The 17567-nt window shown below is 37.5% G+C and overlaps 1 protein-coding gene across 1 annotated transcript; it reads left to right on the forward strand.

Annotated features, from left to right (window-relative positions):
- The first annotated feature begins 6431 nt into the window (after window positions 1-6431).
- Window positions 6432-17314, forward strand: LOC106141746 (protein cortex-like). The gene is made up of 9 exons (XM_013343384.2): window positions 6432-6461; window positions 9251-9364; window positions 10494-10695; window positions 11688-11848; window positions 13636-13784; window positions 14098-14311; window positions 15243-15438; window positions 16420-16563; window positions 17071-17314. The coding sequence occupies exons 1-9, from the start codon at window positions 6432-6434 to the stop codon at window positions 17208-17210; spliced, it is 1350 nt and encodes a 449-aa protein (XP_013198838.2). The 3' UTR covers window positions 17211-17314.
- Window positions 17315-17567: the final 253 nt, after the last annotated feature.

Consider the following 17567-nt stretch of genomic DNA (forward strand, 5'->3'; position numbering starts at 1 on the left):
CTCATTTAAAAATTAATCTCCATTTGATTGTTTTTTTGTATTTTAAAACTGACCGTTGGAATTAAGAGTATGTCAATATTTTTTTTTACAAACTTTACTTATATTTTTTTTTTGTTTTTTTTTTTTACTTACTTAACACCAGGTTTTACTTGCAACGTTACAATGGCTTTAAATTTGTAGCGGGAGCGACGGTTGGGACTGGATCGCCACCAAAGGGGAGATCTTCCGCCAGGTAGTGTTGTGCAAAATAAAAATAAATCAAAAATTTTCATTAATTATTATAGGATACTTCATATCGCTTAATAATTTTCAAATCTTTTGGTTCCACAACATTGGTTGACGTCAAATAAATTACTTAAACCAAAGTTTACTGCTGCTTCCAAGGCGTCAGTGCAGAAGAAGCGGTAACAAACTACACTGCAGCATTTGTGTTGTGTTGTTCAGCATTGTGCCTTGGGAATCATGGATGAAGAGAAATCAGATCGAAGAGTGTATTTATGCTCCAATCCGTAAAATCTTTGCTTGCGAGATTTAGACCCCTCGCTGCTATTGGCTGAGAGCTTTACATTCTTCACTGTGATTAACAGATGGTGTGAGACGTGAGTGATGTCGCCACAAATTATCAAAACTTTTGCAGGCCAAATAATCGTCACATCACTGACCTTTTAAAACTGACAATTTACATGTAAGTGAAGCCGCCGGTAGATGCTAGCTACATCAAAGCTTTTACACATTAATCAATATAGATATCTTTACTATCACATTAACCTTCACATAATTCCTGGTAAGTGCTTAACTTTTTAAATAATTCATTACACTCACTTACCGAGTTATAAATCCTTAAAATTGCAAACACCTTTCATTGTCCACGCAGGACAATGTTACTGCTGTCTTCCAAAGAAAAAAAATGTAGTCAAACATTAACCTGTTTTGGACAAAAAAAAGAAAGTATTCACATTTAAGCTCCTTTAATTAACGTCGTGGAACGAAACAGGTGTTGCCGATTCAAAAAACGAGAAAATAATTTCGTATTATCCGCAATTATAAAATAAAATTTGATTAAAAGAAGTAACTTGAATGAAGGTGAATAATTTCGAATTTTGTTTGAGCATGAATGTATGAAATATACAAACTTCTGAATGCACTAAAGGTTGATTGTTAGAGAATGCTTATTAGAAGTATTTTTAACTATTGTATCAATAAAGTTCAATATAGTTTTAAAGCCGTCCCATGATGATAACTTGATTCTGAAAAAATACTTGAAAATTATTAGGTATTATTTGTACCGTGTGGTTCCCGGCACCAATACAAAAAAGAATAGGACCACTCCATCTCTTTCCCATGGATGTCGTAAAAGGCGACCTAGGGATAGGCTTACAAACTTGGGATTCTATTTTAGGCGATGGGCTAGCAACCTGTCACTATTTGGATCTCAATTCCATCATTAAGCCGAGCAGCTGAATGTGGCCATTCAGTCTTTTCGGGACTATTGGCTCTATCTACCCCGTAAGGGATATAGACGTGACTGCATGTATGTATGTATGTATGTAAATGTGCCCTTAACAAAAGTCGTTTAGCCTGGGTAATTTTTGTTGACGTATAAATTCACGCCTACGAATCCCGAAATAAATAAATAAATAACCACTCAGAGGAACGCCACTGACCTTAGAATTCAATTTAATATGCTGGACCCATCTTCAACTGTATATAATCTAATAGTGATTAATCGGACATAACAAGCAAAAACTACAATCATACTCAAATTGTTCAATAGCAATGATACAATTAACCATTGAGTATGGATATCATTGTAGAGTGCTCATATCACTAGCGGGAGCGATGATTATGACTCGACCGCCACCATAGGTAAGATCTTCTGCAAGGCTAGGCATTATGCCTGGGGAACCGTGGCTCGTGGTCGGAGGTTTTTTTGTTTGTAAACTCTTTATTGCGCATAAAAATAAATATAACATATTACAAAACAGTTATTGGATTAAGAAGAATACATATGTACAATGGCGGAGTGATAAGTCCGATATTAAAACCTATAGTTCCCGTGGGTTTTACGAAAGAAGAAGCCGGTAGAAGTTAGTATTATTATAATGAGATTAATAAGACAAACAAAATATTTTAAGGTCAACAGCGTTATAATAAAATTCTTTATTTATTACTTGTACCAAGCTGCCACGCCTAGTGATATCTAACTATATACTCACATCACAAAAAAAAAATTATTGACTCATTTCAACAACATATTATGTACATACACACATCTTGCACTGGCAGTGCGCACTCTTACAAAAGAAAAGACATCACAACTCTATGGTTAATACCAATGATACAATTAAGTACGCAGACTGTGTTATTATTATATGTATAAGGTTAAATTTTATTGTACACTTGTCACTTCACGTTCGTGTCACTGCTATAAGATTAGTGTAATTGTGTGGCATTTCCAGCGACAATTTTGTAAAATTGCATAATTTCAGATAATGTGAAGATGATGTGATGTTTATATTGAAACGTAAGACGTTTGACAGTTAAAAGTTAAACACGCCGCTAATTTGTCGTGAATGGTGGTTCGTGAAATACTTATAAAATTATTATTTATGTTCATAGCAGTATTTTTATATACAGCACTAGAGTTCGCCCCCAGCTCAGTCCGTCAGTCCTTTAACTAAAAGCCTTACTGCGTAGAACACAGAGGTAACTTACTTACAACATAAGTAACCTACATGATAGTCATTCAGTTTATAAACTCTTTATTACATACTAGAGGCCGCCCGCGACTTCGTCCGCATGGAAACCCTATCAATCCCGCGGGAACTCTGGGATAAAAAGTAGCCTATGTGTTATTCTGGGTCTTCAGCTACCTACATACCAAATTTCATGGTAATCGGTTCAGTAGTTTTTGCGTGAAAGAGTAACAAACATCCATACAAACTTTCGCCTTTATAATAGTAGTACTAGAGGCCGCCCGCGCGTAGAACCCTTATCATAACATAACTATCAATCCCGCGGTAACTCCGGGACAAAAGTAGCCTATATGTTATTCTGGGTCTTCAGCTACCTACATACCAAATTTCATCGTAATCGGTTCAGTAGTTTTTGCGTGAAAGAGTAACAAACATCCATACTGACATCCTGTCATGCTATATATAAAAAAACTAGAGGCCGCCCGCGACTTCGTCCGCATGGAAACCCTATCAATCCCGCGGGAACTCTGGGATAAAAAGTAGCCTATGTGTTATTCTGGGTCTTCAGCTACCTACATACCAAATTTCATGGTAATCGGTTCAGTAGTTTTTGCGTGAAAGAGTAACAAACATCCATACATCCATACAAACTTTCGCCTTTATAATAGTACCTAGTAGGATTCGCATTTATAATATTAGTAGGATTGTTTGTAAACTATTTATTAGGTACATATAAATATAACAAATTACAAAACAGATATTGGATTTAGAAGAATATGTACAATGGCGGACTTATCCAATTAGAGTTTAATCCAGCAACCTAAATATAAAGGATCCATAATCAAAAAGGCATCGCACATAAAAAGCATTAGGGAGGGGTAAAATAATCAATTAATTTCTAAATAATTAATGGTAAACATACATAAATAAAATATATTTAAACTATATTATATGTAAGTGCATTAAGTAATCTATTATTCATATTTTTATTATTATTTCTTTTACAGTCATTGCACCACCCGTAAGTACATCAATCTCAGTTCGGTCCAAAGGTTCGACTGGCAGAGAATGCCTTGTGGCATTAAGTCCACCTGTTGTACATTTTACGTGCATAAAGTTTAAATAAATAAATATAATAAAAAATATCGATATTTTTCCTCATCATATACCTACCTCACTAAATTATTTCCTTCATACTAACGTCTTATAAACGCGAACTGAGTCACAATTGACAGTTAGTAGCAAATAAAGACATATAATATAGCCGAACCTGCGATCGCGTGCCAGCCGAGGTTAAATCAAAATGAGTTACGCCGATATCATATCAGAGATCTGATCATTGATATACCTATAATTTTGCACTCGGTGGCTCCATCATTCAAATACGTTTTGCATTTGTTTTTTTTAGACTAGTTAAGCTACCCGGCCGGATTCCTTTTCGACGCTTTTCATAAAACTCACCCAATGCAGGGTCCATGGTCAGAGATATTGTTTATTATTAATATATGTAATTATCTATGGTTCTTGTGGGATAATAAAAGTCAGTCTGCCGCTAGCTACTGTTTTTTTTTTATTAGGTTGTGGGCCCAGTTTTAATTAAAAGGCATACCCTGAGCTTCTCTCTAGAGCTGTGACAATGCAACCGGAACTAAAAGCCAGGAGGAAGAAGAAGCTTTTAATAAAAATAGATATAAGTTCAAACTAGAATACAAGTTATCTTTTGATGACATTAACACTCCTTAAGTTTACTATTGTATCTGAAGCGCTAGAAGCGGCAGAACAAACTACACTGTACCGGACGACAATTTAAAAATATCCTTTTCTCTTTCTTTTAAAAAACATCTGTAAAAAATAAGTGTACAATATAAAGTACCTATAAAAGATTTAAAAAAAAAACAAAATTTTGTTTTATTTCATTATTTAGGTAGGTACAGGATATTTTGAAATAAGATATATAGACGTAACTTACGCAAGCTTACATATACATATAACCATAACCTTACCTTTATCCCGGAGGGGTAGGCAGAAACATCATTCCACTTACCGTGACCACTTTTTTCGGTTCATCCATAATCATAACTCTCATCATTCAAACCTAATCTAGACATTAAAAAAACATTGCTCAACACTAGCGTCACGTGCAAAAACAAGACGTTTGTTCACGCGATCCATCTCCCCACTCTTTCACGTCCTCTATAAATTGACCTCTGAGAGCTATGGCAGCTTCTTGCATAGACAGATCAAGCGGTGACTGGTTACCACAACGGTGCCTTTCACGCCTTGAATCCACCTCTTTTACGGCCACTGCCTAGAGGCGTCACACATCTATTATTGTATAATGTCTATGGCCGCATGGCTGTATGATATCTAATGTCTTTGCCTTTTTTGTGAATTAATTGCAGTAGGTACTGTATCTGACAAAGACTGTTTGGTGGAATTCCATTTTTTTTTTGGTATTTGGATTCACATTCTTAAACGTAAGTTTTTATCCCTTACGGGATTGACAGAGCCGCCAGAATAGACTGAAAGGCTACGTTCAGCTGAGAGAAACAAAAATACAAATATTTATATAATAGTTTAAACTTCACCCCTCACACTTTTCGAATAGCAAAAATTTAATATATGCCTTACTTTTTTCTTTTTTAGGTCGTGTTCTTTAAACGTTAAAACGACACGATAAATAAACAATATTTTTCGGCTACATTTTACCAGTTACCTTTTCCCCTCTTCTTCCTCCTGGCTTCAGTCCCGATTATATCCTCACCACTCTGGAGAGGATGTTGAGGAGGGAGTTCTCCCTTGACCAAGAACCCAGGATAGGGTGATTCGGGTGTTTACAAAAAGCGGCTCCCCGCTAGCCTCCGCAACTATTGCAGAGAAACCTAACTCATATTAAATCATGGTTACACATTTTTTTTTCCTCATCGTGAGAGCATCGGTTAACACTCACACTTATTACATAACTCAGAAAAAATACATTTGTACATGGCAAAGATAGGATTTAAAACTTGTTATCCCCACACGCTTTGCTTGTTACTACATACATGTGTACATATAATCACGATTATATCCCTCGCGGTGTAGACAGAGCCAACAGTCTTTAAAAGACTGATAAGCCACGTTCAGCTATTTAGCTTAATAATAGAATTGAGATTCAAATAGTAAACGGAAGCTAGCCCATCGCCTAAAAGTAGAATCCCAAATTTATAAGCCTATCACTCAGTCGCCTTTTGCGACATCCATGGGAACGAGATGGAGTGGTCTTATTCTTTTTTTATTCGTGCCGGGAACCACACGGCACTTGTTACTACATTTTATCATTATAGCCTGGGCACCTTAACCTAGCTATTCAACCACCTATCAATAATAAAAATATATATAAATCTACTAGAGGCCGCCCGCGACTTTGTCCGCATGGAAACCATATCAATCCCGCGGGAACTCCTGGATAAAAAGTAGCCTACATGTTATTCTGGATCTTCAGCTACCTACATACCAAATTTCATCGTAATCGGTTCAGTAGTTTTTGCGTGAAAGAGTAACAAACATCCATACTGTCATACTCACAAACTTTCGCATTTATAATATTAGTGGGATAGATGGTAGTTATCCTCAATAACTTAACCGACGGTACTTTTAAAATACACTGACAGAATGCATTGTATTTATACGTTATTGTTTGACATGATTAAAATTGTATTAGTTAAATTTGTTTAAGTGAATCACTCTTTAAATATGCAAAGAAAAACGTTTGGCAAGAAAACAGTGAGTTTACTTGACATATAGTACATATTATAATTATATCTTATCTTTGAAAACATTTTGAGCTCTTATAAGCCTGAATCTCATACCACAGTTAAATCTATAAAGGGTGTTAGCACAACAAACTTTTATTAACACATACTGAATAAATGGTATTTGTATTTGTTCTCGATGTACCGTGTGGTTCCCGGCACCAATAAAAAAAATTGGACCACTCGCATCTCGTTACCATGGATGTCGTAAAAGGTGACTAACGTAAAGTCGGCACAGTACATACATACATATAATCACGTCTATATCCCTTGCGGGGAAGACAGGGCCAACAGTCTTGAAAAGACTGATAAGCCACGTTCAGCTATCTGGCTTTTAAGATAGAATTGAGATTCAAATAGTGACAGGTTGCCTGCCCATCGCCTAAAAGAAGAATCCCAAGTTTGTTAGCCTACCTCTAAGTCGCCTTTTACGACATCCACGGGAAGAAATGGAGTGGGCCAATATTTTTTCTGTTGGTGCCGGGAACCGCCCGGCACAGGAATTGGAAGATGTGATAATAATACTATCACCGACTTTAATCATTTGCCGGCAACAAAAATGTCCCGCAAATCTCGGGGACCAGTGTTTATAGGAAACTATTATATTTTTCGTACTATGTGTGCGTGGCGTATATGAATCACTAGCTGTGGCAGTGACTTCGTCCGCGTGTTATAGTTATTTTGGGCATCATTGAAGCTCTCAAGGATGAATAATTTTCCCCGTCTTTTTTCACATATTTCATTATTTGTTTGCTTCTTATAGTTGCATCGTGATGTTATATAGTCTAAAGCCTTCCTCGATAAATGGTCTACTCAACGCAAATTTTTCATTTCGAACCAGTAGTTTCTGAGAATAGCGCGTTCAAACAAACAAACAAACTCTTCAGCTTTATAATATTAGTATAAATAATGTCTCTTTAATAAATGCAGTGGAAATGAGAGCGTTAAGGAGTATGATGAGTGTGAAATTGAGTGACCGGATAAGGAACAGCGTGATAAGGGAATGTTGTGATGTGAAAGAAGATGTAGTTACAGGAATAGAAAAGGGTATGTTGAGATGGTTCGGTCATGTGGAGAGGATGAATGAAAACAGGTTGACTAAGCAGATATACAAGGAGAGTGTGGAGGGAAAGGTCGGAGTGGGAAGACCTAGACGAACGTATCTTGATCAAATTAAGGACGTCCTTGTAAAGGGACAGGTCAAAAGTACCCGAAACCGCCGAGTTTGCATGAAGAGAGTTATGAATGTGGGTGAAGCGAAGGAAGTATGCAGAGATCGTGGCAAGTGGAAAGAGGTAGTCTCTGCCTACCCCTCCGGGAAAGAGGCGTGATTTTATGTATGTATGTATGTAATGTCTTTAGTTCGATGATCTGTCAAGTTAAAAGGAACTTTTTGTCTGGCCATAGCGTTGAAGGTTAAGCCGTATTTAACATGAAAATTTCAAGAATATTGTATGAATGATTTGCGATTTTACAAACCATTCAATTTGAGATTGGTTGTAGATATAAACAAATAAATTACGTATAATATATCCATCACGTCTGTATCCCTTACGGTGTAGACTGACACAGAAGCCAGTAGACTCGAAGGCATGAGCCGGAATTTAGGTAATTCTTATATAAGTAATGACGTAATACGTAATTACTAGTTTTATTTATTCTTATATATATTTATTCTTATATAACTAGTCATTACTTCCTGCAGCTTCTTTTTAGTTTTTTTTCCTTTATACTTTTAAACAAAAACTTGTTTATGTGATTATGAAAATAATATTAACTGCTACTCCAGTTTTCAGTAAGTATAAGTCACTACCTTTATCAGAAATTAGCCATGTATTTCAAACCTGTATTTTTTTTGACTAGAAATAAAAATGTTAATAAAAAGAATTGAGAACGAATTAAACATAAGCATACAGGAATACATTTTAAAAGTATTAATGCTTTTTAAAAAGCACATCAGTAAATGTTTACTTAATTAAGCATTTTTTGCTATTTAAACTAAGATGTACAGTCAACAGTATTAATAAGTGTACAGAGCCTAAAATTTGTTTGGAAATTTAAATCGGTATATTAACAATTAAACAAAAAAGAAATTAAAAATGTTTAGTAATATTATCTTTCAAACGTTTAGTACTTTTTTATGTAATTCTTCTTGGTTTTGTGCAAAAAAATGATACGACCTCAACTCTGTATTTTTAATTATGTTAATGACTGTACGCGAACTTGATATTTTAAATAAATATGGTTAATTACTATGCGTATGTTGATAACTTTTTTTTCGCTATTGAAACCTATAAGATATCTCGTATCTTAAGTAAATGTTGTTAAGGCTACGTTGTCCCTTACATAATTGTTTGTACCTACTTAATTGGCATTTTTTCTCGCATGACCTGTCGCTGGCGCACTGACGGACATCGCTTATCGGATTGCCACTTCATTGAGCAATTTCTCGGAAACTCACCTTCCTATTTTTCCAAGAAACGGGGTAGGACTTTTTAGAACCCCTATCTACTGAGCAGGTTCTTTTAAAAAACCGGACGGTTTCTTAGAATTTTGAGCGTCGTTACGTGGAATTATGTGACTTTTTCTGATGATGTACTACATTAACATTTGACATGGCGAGTGGAAGTGTAATTTGAATTATTTCTAAGAAAACTGTGCGATGTTACGATGAAAGGTTGCGCTTTTTCGTTTTAACGGACGTCATTAGTGGCTCAATTTGTTGGAAAAAAAAGTGGAAACAGTTTGGTTTGTTTGCAGTCTCGCGGACAAAGGCCGAGGGTAGATAGGTTCGTGGCACCGAGGGACTCTTTCGAGGAATTGCGCATGCGCAGTTCTTGGAACGTCGACGACCGACCGACCCTTGATATCTGGGTGAGTCGACTTTGTTCTATTATAAGACTAGACTTACAATGTTAATAGTTTGTAAAGGACATTAATAATTATTCAGGACCTATAAAGTATTTCACTTTTACGACTAATGTTACATACATGCTTCAATATCGCACATTAGGCGTCGCGATGAAATTATAATAGAATAAATGAATAGCTTGCTATGTTTTGATTTACCTTTTGTTCCTTTCCGGCACAAAAGGACAAATACTATTATAAGCCCGTCTTTACCTTTTAAGTGGTAGGCAATAGTTGACTCAAAAACAACGTGTATAGCAGTATGACCTAATGATGGAATTGAGAATCGAATATAGTGACAGATTATCAGCTCTTCGCCTAAAACTAAAAAAATAATTCCAAGTAAACCTTTCCTTTGCTTCTTCTTCCTCCTGGCTTTAGTCCCGGTTGCATCCTCACCACTCTGGAGAGGAGCCCGGGGTATGCCTGATCATGGATCCTGGATTGGGTGAGCCAGGTTTCCCACGAAGCGACTCCCGGCTGACCTCCGCAACCTTTATAGGAGAACCCAACTCGTATTGGATTGATCATGGTTAAACGTCCAGTTGCCTGAATGTGCAGGTTTCCTTACGATTTCCCTCACCGTAAGAGCATCGGTTAGTATTCAAACTAATGTACATAACTGCGAAAATAGTCATTTGGCCGAAGTGGGATTCGAACCTGTGTCTTTTAGCGCCACACGCATTTTAACCGGGCACCTTACCCATTCGTTCTCAAAACCTTTCCTTTGATTAACATTGTTTCATGAGGAGGAATAAATATGCATTCTTAGTGGTAGTTTTTGATATAATTTAACATTCAGTATTAATAACTTCTAGTGGAATAGAAAATAGCCTTAAAAATATATTATTTATTTATTCAAACTTCATTGCACAAAATACAAATGTATAGCACAATTGGCGGACTTAACGCTAGAAGCATTATCTACCAGTCAACCATTGGGTCTTACAGAGAACTTAATGTGGGGTTAAACTAAATAAATATATTTATACCTACACACAATTTAAAATAAAATAATTATAATATACATACATAAAAACTACAAAAGTAAAAAATACAAAAAAAAAATATACATATTTTAAGTATTTTTCAGTTTTCCAAATACTTACAAAAGAAAAAATATGTGAGTTACTTAGACGAGGCGTTCGGCCTGGAAACTCTGCCGAAACAGAACTCACCTGATAATGGAAAAAAACAATATTTCGTACAACCTTGGCCCTGTGTTCCGAGGAAGAAGAGATATCTGTCATCAGCTGACAGCATTTTGGACCTACCTTCTTATGGCGTTGCCCCTTGTAAGTAGCGTAAAATTTATCAATATAACTTTAGTGCCGTGTGATTCACGGCACCAATATAAAAAAACGGTGGTCCCAACACCATCTCTTTTAAATGGATGTCGGAAATGGCGACTAAGGGATAACATTAACTTGGGACTCTTCGTTTAGGCGATGGGCCTGGCAACCTGTCACTATTTAAATCTCAATTCTGTCATTAAGCCTGACAGCTGAACTTGGCCTATCAGTCTTTCAAGACTGCTGGCTCTGTCTACCCCGCAAAAGAAGACTATTGTATGAATGAATAAAGTTTAGAATAGATATGTAGTTTATTATAATAAATACTTATCTATCTCCAGAAATTCTGACCACGCGCGACGCCGTTTTTATCGCGCGAGAAACTGTCACTGTTTCGCTTTTTTTTATATCAAAAAACGGGACAGCTATAGTTTTTCGCGACAGGTCCCGAAGTATAGTGCCGAAGGTTTAAGAGGGAAGAAGGAAATTAAGACAGAACCTTTTGCAACCAGCGATGACGTGTATAATAAATTTTTCACAGAGTAGAACATATAGTCTAAAGGGAATCCAAATTTATATACAAAATAATATGACCCAAGTCAATTTGAAGAAACCATTTGTGACTTGCTTTCAGAGCTTTCGACGTCCGATGAAAATGCTGCAGTGTAGTTTGTTCCGCCGCTTCTTCTACACATGCGCTTTGAAAGCGGTAGTAGTTATAATTAGATTTAAGTGATGTGACGTCAATAAGTGATACCTTGTATTCAATTTTGAAAATAAATCTATTCTATTCTTTCAGTTTCTGCAAGGTAAACAGAAATAAAGAATAAAGAGAATTATTTATGAGGTTTGTTTGTTTGTAAACTCTTTATTGCACATAAAAATAAATAAAACAAATTACAAAACGTTTAGTGGATTTAGAAGAATATGTACAATGGCGTACTTATCTATTAATGGTATTTCTTCCATTGAGGTTTAACTAATTGTTGTTCCAGTCCCTGACCTCCTAGACTGGAGTAACGACAACATCCTGGTGGCAGCCCTGGGCCGCAGCTACCACAAGTGGAGCTGGCGAACTCAGAGCCTGGTCAACTCTGGCTTCACCGCGCAGGAGATCCACTGCTGCAAGTTTGACCCTCGCGGGGAATTATTGCTGGTGGGTACCACACCCGAACACATACATACATATGGTCACGTCTATATCCCTTGCAGGGTAGACAGAGCCAACAGTCCTGAATATAATAACATTGAAAGGCAACGTCTGTATGGCTCAATTATGGAATCGAGTATAACTTAAATATTGACAGGTTGCTAGCCCACAGCCTACAAGAAGAATCCCAAGTTTAGCCAATCCCTTAATCGCCTTTTACAACATGCATACTGCTGCCGTTGAACTAATTAAATCATATCTTAGTGATAGATTACAGACGGTAGATTTAAATAATACAAAATCGAAAGGAGCGACGGTAAAAATTGGGGTACCGCAAGGTTCCATTTTGGGACCTTTTCTCTTTCTGATATATATCAACGACCTGCCTTGCATGATTGAGAAACAGACTGGCATCGTGTTGTTTGCAGATGATACGTCACTAATTTTTAAAATGAACCGCCGTAGCGAAATCTGTGATGATGTGAATAGCACTTTAGCCGCCATCTCTAACTGGTTTACAATCAACAACTTACTGTTAAATGCAAATAAGACCCAATGCATTAAGTTTACACTTCCCAATGTGCGGCAGGCAAATGTGGATATTAGTATAAGTAGTAAAAGATTAGATTTTGTTGATAGTACTACTTTCTTAGGAATAACATTAGATTCAAATTTGAGATGGCATGCTCACATTTTAAAACTTTCTAAAAGGCTTAGTTCTGCAGCATACGCTATTCGTCGTATTAGGCATTTGACGGATGTGGCAAACTGCTAAGCTAGTATATTTTAGTTATTTTCATAGTTTAATGTCATATGGTCTACTGCTTTGGGGATCAGCAGCAGACATACAAACTATTTTCATTTTACAAAAAAGGGCAATTCGATATATCTACGGTCTTAAACAAAGAGATTCCCTTAGAGATTTTTTCAAAAACCTAAATATTTTAACTTTGCCCTCCCAATACATATTCGATAACATCATGCATGTTAGGAAAAACTTAGACTCTTTCAAAAAAGTAGGTGAATGTACTAGTAGATCACTGCGGAACAATTACAAGTTGTCGATCCCAGCACATCGGCTGGCTAAGGTAGGGAAATCATTTCTGATTAATTGTATAAGATTTTATAATAAATTACCAAAAAGTGTTCTTGAAATGAATGATAGAAAATTCAAACAGTATATTAAAGTTGAGCTTTGTAGGAAAGCCTATTACAGCACGGATGATTATATTAATGATAAACATGTGTGGCCCGAGCTGGACATAATGGCCTCTTAAATGCTTGTGTATTTTTGACATGATCTTGACATAATTTGTACAGTATGTACATATTTTATTTTATATTTATTTTATTTGACGAAATATTCGTATTGACATAATCAGTTCTACATTCATACATGTTTTTTAATGTAGACAATGTGCATTCGTCCACGATTTAGATTTAAGAGATCTATATTTGTGTGTTAGTTTGTTCCGCCGCTTCTTCTACACATGCGCTTTGGAAGCGGTAGTAGTTATAATTAGATTTAAGTTATGTGACGTCAATAAGTGATACCTTGTATCCAATTTTGAAAATAAATCTATTCTATTCTATTCTATTCATACGAAAGAGATGGTGGTAATATTGTAAGTGCCTATCAAAGCTACTCTCTCGACACAAACATATAGTATACCCAATTTTACAAATTTGTTCTTAACAGATAAATTTTAGTAAATAAAAAAAAAAAATATTGTAAGGGCCAGGAACCACACGGCACTTTTGCATAGGAATATATTTCTCATATCTTCCGTCAGCTCGGCACCAGCCCCAGGATGGTGGAAGTCCACAACAACGTCAACAGCAAGGTCTCCTACTTCGCCGTATGCAGCTGTTCTCACCTCATCAATCCATCTTGCGACATCACCGCCCTGGACTGGAGTCCCACGGGAAACTCCTTCGTCGCGTGAGAGAGATATTTATTTACTACATACATACATATGGTCACGTCTATATCCCTTGCGGGGTAGACAGAGCCAACAGTCTTCAAAAGACTGAATGGCCACGTTCAGCTATTTGGCTTAACGATAGAATTGAGACTCAAATAGTGACAGGTTGCTAGCCCATCGCCTAGAAAAAGAATCCCAATTTTGTAAGCCTACTGCTTAGTCACTTTTTACGACATACATGGGAAAGAGATGGAGTGGCCCTATCCTTTTTCCTATTGGTGCCAGCAACCACACGGCTATTTGAAAGTAATAATTTTATGATCACCACAGCGGCTGTTCCTTCGGTATGATATCTTCGTTCACGCGGGACGCTCGGCCGATCAGTTCTGTCAGTTATGTTCATAAAACAGTCCTCATGGTGAGGGTGTCCCCCAACGCGAGGCAGCTGGCTGCATCAGTCATCGATCACACCACAATCTTCATATACTCCTGGCCTGAACTAGCTCTGTTGTCGAGTATAAATTCACCAGAATGGACTACTAAGGTTAGTGGCTTACATTAACAAATATCTTATAGATTTGCTAGCGGCATCGCGTCACTCTCTTTTTGTATCTACGTGCTGTGTGGCTCCAAGTAGAATTGAACACTTCATCTATTTCTCTAGCATACATACATATAGTCACGTCTATATCCTTTGTCAGGAAGACAGTGCCAACAAAATCGAAACGACTAACAGGCCACGCGCAACCATATGGCTAAATAATGGAATTGAGAATCAAAAAGTGCCGAGAACCACACGTCATCTCTTTCTCGCTAATGAAAAATGCACTTTCATCTAGTCACTAGATTCTAGTGAATCCAATCGAGAGAACAATGGGGAGATGCGAGAGAGAGAATCACCTTTATCATCATCTTCCAGGCATTTGTCGCGGTTATGTCCTGACTGTGGGGAAGCCCTGGATTTTGACCGTGTCACAAGTACCTAGTGATTCTCCTTCTGACCTCCGTTATCCCATGAAAAAAATTCTTACTCAGATCGTATTATGGTCGCACACTCATTTACCTAAATGAAGTGCAGGTTTTCTCACGATTTTCTTTCTAAGCGAACGAAATAGAATCTTCATTTGCTTTTGATCGAAAGAGCATCGATGTACATTTGAGGTTCAGCTAAAGGACTATAGAATCCTATTTGACAACTCAAAATAATGTGGTGTCACCTTATAGGTGTGGAATAGGACCACTCCATTTCTTTCCCATGGATGTCGTAAAAGGCGACTAAGGGATAGGCATATTACAAACTTGGGATTCTTCTTTAGGCGTTGGGTTAGCAACCTGTCACTATTTGAATCTCAATTCTCTCATTAAGCCAAATAGCTGAACGTGGCCATTCAGTCTTTTCAAGACTGTTGGATCTCTCTACCCCGCAAGGGATATAGACGTGACCATATGTATGTATGTCACCTTATAACCGCCAGGTATTCGCGTGGCACCCATGGCGCACCTCGTTCCTGGGTATCGCCGCGATGCAAGGCGACGTTTCCAGGCTGGCCACGTGGGACATCAACACGGACACTATGAGCAGCGTGACGCTAAGCCACAGTCAGTACGTCGTGGACACACTGCTGTTCAGCCACCGGACTGGGGAGATGGTGCTTAGTCTGTGGCATCCAGGTATAACCTCAAACTGGATTAAGGCACATATATCCCATCTTTGACCCTCACCATAAGCCATGTGACGCCGAGCCACAGTCAGTACGTCGTGGACACACTGCTGTTCAGCCATCGGACTGGGGAGATGGTGCTTAGTCTGTGGCATCCAGGTATAACCTCTTCGCTATGGTTCTAGGTAAACTAGATAAAGGCACACATATCCCGTCTTTGACCCTCACCATAAGCCATGTGACGCCGAGCCACAGTCAGTACGTCGTAGACACACTGCTGTTCAGCCATCGGACTGGGGAGATGGTGCTTAGTCTGTGGCATCCAGGTATAGCCTCTTCGCTATGTGTCTAGGTAAACTAGATAAAGGCACACATATCCCGTCTTTGACCCTCACCATAAACCATGTCACGCTAATCCACAACAAGTGCGTCGTAAATACACTGTCGGTTAGTCATCGGACTGGAGAGATGGTTCTTATTCTGTGACATCCAGGTATTACCGTTTTCATTGATTTCTAGACAAAGACACACAAATCCCGTCTTTACCCCTCACATAAGCCATGTGACGCTAACCCACATCCAGTGCGTCATGGATACACTGTCATTTAGGCATCAGACTGGGGAGATGGTGTTTAGTCTGTGGCATCCAAGTAAATCTTCTTTGACTAAAATCTAGATGGTCTAGAGAAATGAGCAGCTAAAAGCAGATTAAACAAGGGCGTGGGAATGGAAACGTTGAAATAGGAAGGAGAAAGGTCAGGCTAAAAGTACACGAATCCAATGAAATAATAAAACCGATACACGAAAGTAAAAAAACCAACCAAGGCCGAAAGCTTGCATGAAGAGTTATGAAGAGTGACAAAGCGAATAAAAAAAGCAAAGATCTTAACATGCAGAAAAATCTTCGTTCCCCTGGTGAAAAGAGGCATGATTTTATTGCAAAATAATTTGATCAAAAGTGAGACAAACAATAAAATTCTTTCATTTTCAGATGCATCGCTTAGTTACCCAAAAAACAACTCGCATCTTCTTGTGCTGAGTGACCCAGAAACGGTGGTGGACCAATGGGGAGAAGGCCGCGGTGGGCTGGACCGTGTGAGGACCATGGTCTTCAGCCCTGATGGGACTAAACTTGGTAAAAATGAGCTGATTTAACATAGTACTACTCTGAGTGGAAATTAGACTGGAACCAATCAATCCATCTTAAGGATCTTGGAAAATCTATAAATATACCTACCTACCTTACACTTAGAAAATGAATAAATATGAATATAGTAAAAGGATACTGATAAACATAACATAAAATCATGTCTATATCTCTTGCGGGGTAGACAGAAACAACAGTCTTGAAAATATTCAGAGGCCACGTTCAGCTGTTCGGCTTAAAGATAAAATTGAGATTCAAATAGTTACAGTTTGCTAGCCCATTGCGGAAAGAGGAATCCCAAGTATATAGTATTTAAGCCTATCCATAAGTCACCTTTTACGATATCTTTTTTCACAGGATACTGATAGACTGACACATAGACCCACAACCCGAACCGCATGATCTTCATTACATAAAAGTTTCTTATATGGTTCTCAATCTTGGCATGATTGCGCTCATATTGTTTCTGTCTCATTTTTTTATTGAATTATCCAGCGACAGCAACAGCGGACGAAGACCTCATCATCTGGAACTTCCTTCCAGAAGACACGCAGAAGATTAATACAAATTCGAGGAGACTTTCTGCTATGCCGGTATTCCTGGATGAAACCACATATGGCTTGTCTATCCGATAATACATCCTATGTCATAACATGTAGACTTGGACAAAATATTATGATAAAGCATCTGTGTTCGGACGGTTATGGCACCTGAATTAAAAAAAAATAACAAATATAGCGCAGTGATGTAACAGTAACTCTTTTCTGTACTGTAACTTACGTACATTAGTTTGCAAACCAAAGCTCTTACGATACGAAAAACATCGTACAGGATCCTGATCTGAAATATAAAAAAAATACTCTGTAATGTTTACACTAAGTGATAAAAATTATAATGATTTCATAAATTGATATGATTAATTCCATGCTGGTCATTAAATTCAGCGCCCGCGGATTTTTCGGAGCATCTTCAAAGTCAATCAATAGTCAGTA

The sequence above is a fragment of the Amyelois transitella genome, chromosome 12 (genome assembly GCF_032362555.1).
Source record: "Amyelois transitella isolate CPQ chromosome 12, ilAmyTran1.1, whole genome shotgun sequence".
Classification (NCBI taxonomy): domain Eukaryota; kingdom Metazoa; phylum Arthropoda; class Insecta; order Lepidoptera; family Pyralidae; genus Amyelois; species Amyelois transitella.

Bases quoted from the DNA above. Each gene is read 5' to 3' on its own strand.
- LOC106141746 (XM_013343384.2), top strand. From the start codon at position 6,432: ATGCAAAGAAAAACGTTTGGCAAGAAAACA. The intron at 9,365-10,493 runs GTGAGTCGACTT...AGTATTTTTCAG, and splicing joins GACCGACCCTTGATATCTGG to TTTTCCAAATACTTACAAAA. The intron at 11,849-13,635 runs GTGGGTACCACA...ATCTTCCGTCAG, and splicing joins CTCGCGGGGAATTATTGCTG to CTCGGCACCAGCCCCAGGAT.